This window comes from Megalobrama amblycephala, linkage group LG2 (assembly GCF_018812025.1).
Source record: "Megalobrama amblycephala isolate DHTTF-2021 linkage group LG2, ASM1881202v1, whole genome shotgun sequence".
In the NCBI taxonomy this organism is placed as follows: Eukaryota; Metazoa; Chordata; class Actinopteri; order Cypriniformes; family Xenocyprididae; genus Megalobrama; species Megalobrama amblycephala.
The window spans coordinates 59,720,339-59,731,704 of NC_063045.1; the positions used below are offsets into that span (position 1 = coordinate 59,720,339).

General features: G+C 38.9%; 1 protein-coding gene across 1 annotated transcript; it reads right to left on the bottom strand.

Annotated features, from left to right (window-relative positions):
- Positions 1-5,874: 5,874 nt before the first annotated feature.
- LOC125262496 (cytochrome P450 2K1-like) lies at positions 5,875-9,996 on the bottom strand. Its single transcript, XM_048181288.1, has 9 exons — positions 9,770-9,996; positions 9,535-9,697; positions 8,898-9,047; positions 8,490-8,650; positions 8,081-8,260; positions 7,711-7,852; positions 7,448-7,632; positions 7,221-7,362; positions 5,875-7,145 (listed from the first exon to the last, which is right to left on the bottom strand). The coding sequence occupies exons 1-9, from the start codon at positions 9,971-9,973 to the stop codon at positions 6,958-6,960; spliced, it is 1,515 nt and encodes a 504-aa protein (XP_048037245.1). The 5' UTR covers positions 9,974-9,996; the 3' UTR covers positions 5,875-6,957.
- Between the last annotated feature and the right edge of the window lie 1,370 nt (positions 9,997-11,366).

Below are 11,366 nucleotides of genomic sequence, written 5' to 3' on the forward strand. Positions count from 1 at the left end.
ACACATTGCTTGCATGTTAATGGAATAAAAGCCCTTGTAGTTCAAATAGTCAATTTGGTGCCGCTTCGGGGGTTTGATCCTTATGTGGGTGCCATCAGGCATGGGTTCTTGACAGTTGGGCGAATCCTTGCCCCACTGCCTGTAGTTCCTCTGCTTGTGGGAGGGAGATGGCTTTCTTCAGGTTTACCCATATATTCTGTGCCACTCTGTGGATAACGCGGTGGACTGTAGCTTTTGGCACATTAAAAACACTGGAGACTACCCGATACGACACCATGTGCAAGCCAGTAAACGTAGATAAGAGTTTCCAACTGATGACCCCAGCCATGGTCCCTTTCTCTTTGTAAGAGCCTTTGCAAAGCATTCATTGCTGTTCTGCTCAGGCGGAAATCCTGCTTCAGCTCTAACTCCTCATCAAGCCACAACTGCAAGATGGGCACGTTATGATTTACCATGCAGTATGTTACTGGACTGCCAGCCTAGGGAAAAAAAAGTTCACATCATTATTGTGAATAGTAAAAACTTTTACTACTTCTGGTGACATGTCCTCTCCCCCAAAACAAAGCTCACAGCCCTTAAGAAATCTCACCACAGTTTTATTATAGCCTATTTAAAACATTTCTTTTTGTTTTACGTGTTGATTAACATTACCACACAAATACCATAGTTTAACTATAGTTTAGTAGGAAAAAAACATTTGTTTTAATGTTTAACATGGCATAACTACACTAACCTTGTTGTTTTTTTTTATTAATTTATTTTGCATTCGTTGTAAAAGCATGGAAAATATTTGAATGAGGGAAGCTATGGTGCAAACAACAGACATCCATGTATGATCACGTCACACCAAAGGGTCATTCAGTCGGATAAATTTGACACTGTAAACGCATATATGAATACAAACATAGGTCGGTAACTCCAACGGGTTCATACAACACCACAGATTGCAAGACCACAAGTTTTATATATTCCAGCTTTTACTGTTACCGAGTTGTGCAGTTAGCTAACGTTGTGTTAAATAAAGCAAAACGTTTGTGCAGCCATTGTACATACCATAAACTGATCCTCCAGCAAACACAGGCGTCGAACACATCGTCGTCTCCTTTGTCTTATGCGAAGAACTGAAGACAAATGCAAAAAAATAGCTGTCGCCCAAGCAACAGAGATCACTATAGCTATCGATGGCATCTTAGAAGTGTGTGATAAACATTGGCGCATCTATGACGTAGGAGCTAGCGACGACTTATGATGACGTGTAAAGGTCTAGTAATGGTGTCCCATTTCTTAGGGGAATATTTTCAGCCCTACCCCTTGACACTCTGTTTCAAGGGGCAAGGGGTAGGCGTAGGGGTAAGGGGAAGGGGTATAAAATAGAATTGGGATTGGGCCTTAGTCTTCTAAGCATTTCAAAAAGTTCATTGAAATCCCTTTTAAGGAGTTCTGACTGCTCTTTCCGAATATCATTCTTCCCCACATGGATGATTAGTCGATTTGCAGTCTTATATTTCATCAGAATGCTCTTAAGTTCCCTGTTTACATCAGAAACTGTTGCTTGTGGAAGGCAGCATGTAGTTGTATCCCTGCTGCTAATGTTTCTGATAATAGTCACCCACTATCAGAGTCCTGGGCTCGGCTGCTCTAAGAGCTGAGTGCTGCTGTCTGCTTGACCTTGAGCGGCAGTTAGCATCGGTGTTAGCTGCTGGCTGATTTGATCTGTGTCCGATCATATTTGGAGATTCCTCACCCACATTCATTAACACTTCAAATCTGTTCTCCAGATTTGCGATTTCTGTTCTCCAGTATTTGCGGTGGTAGGGAGCTAGTGTTTGGGGTAGAGGATGCTACTGCATTAATATGCGATACTCGTGACAATCTGATGTCTCGAGTGCCTTTGGGTCTCGCTCCCTGTTTGTGCCATCGATTAGTATGTTGATCAATTTCGGCACTCAGTATGGTCTGTTTAGGGGCATTAGATTCATGGGACTCACCGACTGTGTGCTGAGGATGTCCATGACGAAGCTCTGTTGTGTGTTCCGTCTGGTTTGGTAGTCCCGCAAGTAACTTTGTTTCAAGAACTGCAATCCTTTGTAGAAGTCTGTGGTGGTTTGTGCAGCAGGTAGATTCTTCAACCAGAGGAGGCATATTATTTCTAATCCTTTTGGATGTAGGCAGCTGTGTTTTCCCTTCTCCGGAATGTAAGCTGATGGCTGCCGTCAGTGGGAGGCTGGTTGGATAAAAATTCCCCTTTTTGTAGCAATTCTTCCAGTTAAAAAGATTGTTGGTGCCAAGATTTGTCGTTTGAGCACTGTGCTGATTTGCTGTAGTTAAAATTAGGAGATAAAATATAAAAGCAATAGAGCAAAGCACGGAGCTGTAAGCAAGAGCGTCCGAACAGTAGCGAAGCAGTTAGCAGGGCATAACATTATCTAAACACTTAACATAAGACTAAATACTTAACTACTCTAACATTCACACACATACATGCATACAGTTTACCAAAAGAGAGAAAGCTAAATCAGAGTACAGGAAAGCAAGAAGTTACAGCATTGTTTGACATTCAGCAGATCAACAGCCTTGAGCAAACCATCAGTTTAGTTTTAACAGGCCCTTCTTTAAAAGGGGTAAGGATACTTAATGTATCAAATAATGAGACTAAGTTTGATACTTGCATGTCTCTCCAAGTTGAATTAAAACTGTCCTGATGCAATTTGTGGAGGCTCCCATTGAATCTTTGCTGATATTATCTTGATGAAAGAGAACCAGTTGGATTCAGAGGATCTTTGGTGAATGGAAGGTCTAGGCCGAAGCCTGGCACAAGCTTTGGGTTCCTTAGAAGCTTCTAGCTTCTTACAGCATCATCTTAGCATCAGCATTTGTCAGTGAAAGATAAGAGAAATGTTTGATCTTGTGATCAGTGATTTTAAGGGGTGAAGATGTCTGAGCCAATAAGGAGTTGTGTCAAGGAGTCTTTGTGCCATTGGCAGGATATTAGCATAAGACACTGGATTGCGTGAATTAGAGAAGAACCATCTAGATTATTATAATACTAATATGTCACAGAGTTAGTAACATGTAACATAAATGACCAAATAGGAAACGAAAGTTGGAGTCCGTAGATACCAAACATGCTACCCATGTGATTTCAGTTAACTATAAATTTGCAACTGTGGAACATTAATACCAAAATAGTTCAGAAGAGAGAGAGACATAGAATAAAGCCTAAAAAAGGAAAGTCATGAGATTGGATACATGTTTATACATTTCCCAAGTGGTTATATAGAGAATACAGGTGCTGGTCATTTAATTAGAATATCATCAAAAAGTTGATTTATTTCACTAATTCCATTCAAAAAGTGAAACTTGTATATTATATTCATTCATTACACACAGACTGATATATTTCAAATGTTTATTTCTTTTAATTTTTATGATTATAACTGACAACTAAGGAAAATCCCAAATTCAGTATCTCAGAAAATTAGAATATTGTGAAAAGGTTCAATATTGAAGACACCTGGTGCCACACTCTAATCAGCTAATTAACTCAAAACACCTGCAAAGGCCTTTAAATGGTCTCTCAGTCTAGTTCTGTAGGCTACACATCATGGGGAATCACTGCTGACTTGACAGTTGTCCAAAAGACGACCATTGACACCTTGCACAAGGAGGGCAAGACACAAAAGGTCATTGCAAAAGAGACTGGCTGTTCACAGAGCTCTGTGTCCAAGCACATTAATAGAGAGGTGAAGGGAAGGAAAAGATGTGGTGTACAAGCAATAGGGATAACTGCACCCTGGAGAGGATTGTGAAACAAAACCCATTCAAAAATGTGGGGGAGATTCACAAAGAGTGGACTGCAGCTGGAGTCAGTGCTTCAAGAACCACTACGCACAGACGTATGCAAGACATGGGTTTCAGCTGTCGCATTCCTTGTGTCAAGCCACTCTTGAACAACAGACAGCATCAGAAGCGTCTCGCCTGGGCTAAAGACAAAAAGGACTGGACTGCTGCTGAGTGGTCCAAAGTTATGTTCTCTGATGAAAGTAAATTTTGCATTTCCTTTGGAAATCAGGGTCCCAGAGTCTGGAGGAAGAGAGGAGAGGCACACAATCCATGTTGCTTGAGGTCCAGTGTAAAATTTCCACAGTCAGTGATGGTTTGGGGTGCCATGTCATCTGCTGGTGTTGGTCCACTGTGTTTTCTGAGGTCCAAGGTCAACTCAGCCATATACCAGGAAGTTTTAGAGCACTTCATGCTTCCTGCTGCTGACCAACTTTATGGAGATGCAGATTTCATTTTCCAACAGGACTTGGCACCTGCACACAGTGCCAAAGCTACCAGTACCTGGTTTAAGAACCATGGTATCCGTGTTCTTAATTGGCCAGCAAACTCGCCTGACCTTAACCCCATAGAAAATCTATGGGGTATTGTGAAGAGGAAGATGTGATATGCCAGACCCAACAATGCAGAAGAGCTGAAGGCCACTATCAGAGCAACCTGGGCTCTCATAACACCTGAGCAGTGCCACAGACTGATCGACTCCATGCCACACCGCATTGCTGCAGTAATTCAGGCAAAAGGAGCCCCAACTAAGTATTGAGTGCTGTACATGCTCATACTTTTCATGTTCATACTTTTCAGTTGGCCAATATTTCTAAAAATCCTTTCTTTGTATTGGTCTTAAGTAATATTCCAATTTTCTGAGATACTGAATTTGGGATTTTCCTTAGTTTTCAGTTATAATCATCAAAATTAAAAGAAATAAACATTTAAAATATATCAGTCTTTGTGTAATGAATGAATGTAATATACAAGTTTCACTTTTTGAATGGAATTGGTGAAATAAATCAACTTTTTGATGATATTCTAATTATATGACCAGCACCTGTACATAGGATTAAGAGGGTTTATTTGTCCTTCTCAGAAAGAATGAAGTCAGAGTCACTATAGTCTCTGCAAAATTCTTTCTGATCGTAAAAGTTCTTATCAGTTTTCCTGTGTCCTGTGACAGGACACCTAGTTCTGCCTGTGTGTTAGCTAGGTTTGGGATGCTAGTTGCAGTTTTAGGGGGATGGGTTCACAGAACTTTGATAGAGTGAGTTTTATGGGTAATTCATTAAATATAATGAATAATTGTGTGTCTAATTGGTCCAGATGGTACATCACCATTGGCAGTGTGATTTATTGTAATGCTTTTTTTTCTCAGTTGGTCAGAACAAAAGTGGCAGACATGTTATGTACTTGTTCAGATTACTTTTTTTCCAGTAAAAAATCTTATTTTTGTCATAATTCTAAGACTACAATCTGTGCTTCCGAAGTACAGTATCCACACCGGTGAATGACAGCAAACATTAGATTTGTAGATAGCTGAGGGGTCTTGCCAATGCACAACCCACATAAAGATAATTATTCCACAAATAACTGCAATTGCAGAGATGGCGACAAAGAGGCAAAACTTACGGGCTGCAATTTTAAGACGCCCACACAAACAGCATACAGACTCAATAGCTGTTTCCATCCACCTATTTTTATGTGCATTTTGCATAAAAAACACTGGATATTGCATAAAAAAAATGTGCGTAAACTTTTGTGATCAAATGAGTAGGACAAAAAATTTCATGCGGCACGTAAAAAATACGATGGAAACACTTTTGCCAAATAAATTCCTTAATGCGCATAAAAAAGATGTGACTTTGCATTGCAACAGCATAACTGGACCAACCAGTGGACCGATCTTGTTGCACAGCATCTGAAATGCTTGTTTTTGGTCATTTTGTAATGCCTGAGCAAAGTGTTGTTAAAGTGGTTTGGTTTAATTCCCTCCCAGAAGCGCCTAACATGATTGCGTTAACAAATAATAACAATAATAACAAATGCATTTAAATGCAAGATAACATGACAGCGTTTATTGTGTTTCATCTGCACTCTCTGAGGCGCAAATAATTTATTATATATGAAAATGATTAGATACAGTGGCTTCTACTGCAGAAACTTTCTTTTTTCTTAGTGATATTTAGAGTTAAATTGGGATATTTAAGATTTTATAAATGTGTCTTAGAAAAAACATTACTTGTGTGAATATTGAGACAAAGGAATAGCACTGACAAGATATGTCAAGTTGCTTTTAGTTTAAACAGTGCAAACATGCATTTATTCTGGGACTAGCTTAAGCCTTGTCTGTGAAACAACTGGTGGCTAAATTTTATAATTTTTTTTTTTGAAAAATGTTATTCATAATTTCATGTTAGATAAAAAAAAATCACTATGAAAATAAGTGTATATCAAAGAAGATAAATCTCATGCTATTCATAAATTAAGTTTCTTATTGTATGTCAAACCTTAGGAGACACTTACAGTACAGTTCAGTAAAAATGTAAAAAATAAAAAAAAACAGTGAAAGAATTGACAGTTGGTGTAAAGTTGGTGACCCTTTATATTTTCTCAAACATCATTCACACTACATTAATGTGTTTTTTTTTCTTCAAAAAATGGTTTTACTACATTTTGTCAACCACCCACAAAGTAGCTTCACAGTGAAAAACAGGAACATTGATGCAAACAGAATTCAATTCAAGTGTAAAGCAGCTAGACAATAGTGTCATTATTCAGTACAGTTTCTGAATTTTTCGTTTTCGAGTTTTTATTCCCTGAGCCATTTTTATTCCCATTTAAACAAAGTTGTCCTACTTCTTTAAATGCATGCAGCTCTTGCGTGATTACAATTTTGTCAGAAAAGAGTTCATTCTTATAGTCTGACAGCGTAGCACTTAGTTAAACAGAGCAGCAATTGCCATGGTATTGACAGAAAAAAAGACGTCATCACACATTCAATAGTAATCAATCAATCTTATCTTACATAATTTAATGATCTTTTTACCATAAAATTTCATGATTCAGAGCAAATAAGCACCTTCTGTTCAAGAGGTAAAATGTTGTTTCAGTTTTGATTGTCCAGTTTCAGGAGCGTCTGATGGCACACAGCTTGTGTGGGGATGGATTCAACGTGATTCCAACTACTCCTTTGAGATCCAGATCATCTCCAGACACTCCAGGTGGAGTTGTGAAGCGGTAGCTCTGCAGGAGGGAAGTGAAAAACAGGAAGAGCTCCATCCTTGCCAAACTCTCCCCAAGACAAACCCTGCGGCCTGAGAAAGAGACGATTTCAATTTAGACGTTTATTTTTTATGTCTATTTCACTGGGTGTTTTGATTTGACCTTACCTGCAGAAAAGGCCATGAAAGCATCTCTTTTGACAAACTGGCCCTTTTCATCAAGGAAGTGTTCTGGGTAAAAGCTGTTCGGTTTTTCCCATTCGCTTGGATCCTTCAAAACAGACGTCAGCAGAGGAATGACAGTGGTACCCTAGAGAGAATGGAGAAGAGGATGAAATTAACAATACATTTCATATATTTATTTGGTCATTTAAATACGTATTCTTCTAACTGACCTTCTTGATAAAGTATCCATTGAAGTGAACATCACAGCTGGTCTTATGGGGGAGATTCATGGGTACAATGTTAGCCAGTCTTTGAGTTTCATGAATTACAGCATCTGTATATGGTAAATTCTTTCTATCTTCCACCACTGGCTGACGTCCACCGATCACTCGGACAGTCTCCTCATAAACACGATCTGCACACAAATGCAATGTGTTTGCACACCAATGAATTCAGCATTGAGGAGAAACTCTTGGCGTTACTGTGTTTTTACCCTGTATATGAGGGTATTTGGCCATGAGCATCAAACCCCAGCGCAGAGTCGTTCCTGTCGTGTCAGTACCAGCGACAAACAGATTTCCCACCGTCATGAGAAGATTCTCCTGGTGAAAGTAAGAATCCTTCTTGCCGGATTGCTGACAAATGACAAATTCATCCTTTTTAGTAATATGAGGCAAATAAAATGTTAATTGATGATAATAATACATTCAAAATGCTCAACAAAACAAAACAAATTTCAGGTAGTTGTTGTTTAAAATCCAAAATAATACTTTTTTGAGTACTTTTTCCCTATTTTTGAACTGTCACCACAACTGGTATAATACTTCCGCCTGTATTTTGATGCAACAAGGAGATTTCCGTACCTCGTCACTCTGTTTGCGGATGAGAAAAGAGTCAACAAACCCTCTGCGGTCCTGTGGATTCAGAGTCTCCAGAAGCCCATTGATCAACTTCATAAATTCTGCTTTATTTTTGAATATATTTCTTACAAGAATCCTTCTGCTGTTGAGGAACGGGCCCACCCATGGAAATATATTGTAAAGCTGTATATTGGAAAAGAGGATTTCTGATCAACACAGAATCACTCAGCAAAAATAGCAGATGATGGTTAGACATGCATTAAGCTTAGACCTCTGTCACTAGGCATTATACGTCAGGTTAATAAGCGACTAGTGATTTCAAGACTAGTCGTGAATTTATGTTAAGCAAATGTTATTGATTAAAAAGCACTGAAGTCACCCAGAATTTCTGTTTATCATCATACTTCCATACCATCATAGAAGGCGATCCGCTAACCCGAACATTTTCGTTTGCCCTGTCGACCGTTTCTGTGAAACGAGAGTCTGTGTATTCAAATCTGCTGCCGTACACAATAGACGAGATGATGTTTGACACAGCGTAGTTCACAGGCTGTGTTGTGTCGAAGGGTTTCCCTGTGAAGAGCAAACAAATGTCTTTCAATGGATCCTTTTAAACTAGTGCTGCCTTGAGATCTACCTGCCAGCAGAGTACAGATCAAACACACCTGCCTGTAATTATCAAGTGCTCCTGAAGATCTTATGTAGGTGGTTCATTGGTATTTGATCAAGGTTGGATCTGAACTTTGCTGGAAGTTAGGTCTCCGGGAATAGGATTGGGCTTTAAACTAAGAGGATTGCATATATGTGTTTCAACTTGTACCTTCAAACTTATCAAACTCTCCTTTCAGATACTGAATTTCCTCTATGATTTTCTCTTCACTTCCTCTCTTGCCCATCCCAAAGTCCCGCAGATTGCTGAGAGCAAAGCGTCGCATCTCTCTCCAGTTCTCTCCATTGGAAAAGAGGATTCCTGATCAGCACAGAATCATCTGACCGTGAGTCTCCGCAACAACAGCAGAAAATTCTTATGCAATGAGTTGGGCATACATTAACCTTTGATCTTTGGGACATATAGTGTGAGTTACTTATAAGCATTGTGCATCAGGTTAATAAGCAACATTTCACAAATGACTAGTTATGAATTTATGTTAGTTTAAAAATGCAACATAAAAATAAAAAAAACACTAAATATTGCTAGGAACCCACATTTATTCCTTTATTTAAAGCACAAACAACAGTTTTTAGGTTTTTCATGGTTAAAGTGGCCTGTCACCACCAAATATTTTCATACAGTCAAATTTTTCCCAAAATGAATGAAATTTTTTCCCCTTCAGTAGTTATACACATTTGAGTGCATTTCTTCTGCCTAGAGAGGCCATTAAGAGTTTGTTTTGCAAAATGTCTAGAATTTATGTTTTGTACATTAATTTGAGGTCGAAAGAAAAGCAGAATCCTACCATATTCTTTGTTGATCATCCTGAAGCCAGGTCTAATATCTCTGTCTCCAAACTCTTCTGCATGGTTCACGAGAGCTTCTTTGACAGTTTTGTATCCAACTAAGACCACAGTTTTTCTGGGACCCAAAAACACTTGGAAAATGTTTCCGTAGGTCTTAGACAACTGGAGGACACAGAGAAAGATGAATCTTAACATGTTCGGCTATAATTCATTTCAAATGTAGCAAATTCTCACCTCAACAAAGGTGTCAAATGGTCTCTTGAGGTCAAGGGTCAGCAGGTTCCCCAGCAGCAGCAGAGGTTTGGGTCCCGGTGGCTCTTTCCTCTCTTTCTGAGATCTGGATCCAGAGGAAAGCAAATACAAAACCAGAAGCAGCAGCAAAGCACTCAGTGATGTAACTGTGCTGGGAAACTGCTGAAGTGACTCGATTACGGCCATTTTCTCTTCAAACTTCTGAAGCGATGCTCTCACACATTTATAGCCGCTATGTGAGGGAGGGACTGCATCTGATCCTAAACAAAGTGAAAAAATCAATGTGTATAGATGGTTGGTATAGTTACATCAACGTATGTGATGACCTTTGGGGAATCAATAACCTTCTTCAGCCTGTTAAAACAAGGAACATTATTCAAGCAAAAAGCTATAGAAGCAAAAGCTCATATATTAGTTAGTTTATCATCCGCAGATCATTAAGAACCCTTGCAAGTTTACCATCTCCCTATAGGAGAAATTTGTCTTGGGCAGTTCAGTAAATAAATGTATTACATGATTGAAACATGCTTTTTGGTTTATAAATGCACTAAGTATTGTGACATTGTCTACTTTCCACAGCAATAACAGGCAGGCCTGAACTGTGACACACACAGAGATAGTGCAACATTTATCAAAATTCACATGATAAAAAAAAGAGAAATCATACATTATTAGAATCTAATTTAGATTTCCCCTGTTTATCAGAAACTTGGCTTCATGGCAATTCTCCATCAGTTATAAATCTGGATTGCGATATTAACGGAAGGGATCAAATTGAAATGAAAGTGGAGGAGTTATTATTTATGTAAGAGATACTATCCATTGTAACTTTTAAAAATATGATTTTGTCCTTTACGCTTTTAGTTTTCCATCATGCACCTTTGTCAAATAATATTTTTAAGTTTAAGAAGGTATTATGTCAATAGACCAGAAAGAATTAAAAATAAATGTAATAATTGGGCTTTCAGGCCATAATTTTATTATTTAATTTTTTATATCAAGAAGCGATTTACGAAATGTGCAGCTGTGATATTCAAGCTGTTTGAATACAGATTTGTGTTCCTGCATATGGGCTCTGGGGGGAATAAAACAATGAACGCATGTGCTAATATAAGACTCAAATCGACTTTTTTTCCAAATAATACATAGTGTCAGAGTGAATCGCCATGAGCGCCTGAACCACAAATGGATTGGGAATTTTCCTGACGCATGGAGAAATTTTAAGCAGCATGTTGCACTGATGTTCTCGTGACCGTTTTTGCTGCAAAGAGGAGGCCGAAAAATGCGACTACTTGCTTTTTTGGGTCAGAGAGGAAGAACGGGACATTTACAACACATGGACTCTCACAGCATAGAAGCTGACCTGTGCTGAGCATCTTGCCTTGGCACAGGTCAGCTTCTACGTCATGCATCAAAGGGTAGTGATCACCGACTAGTTGATGATGAATTGCTTTGGAGAACATCCTTCCTCAAAATGCCACAGAGAAGTTTATATGCCAGTGGTTACTGCATTTCCCACTGATAGGCCAGCGGTGGATCTGTATCCTCACGCAGCGGAAAGCTGACTCTCCTCATGCAG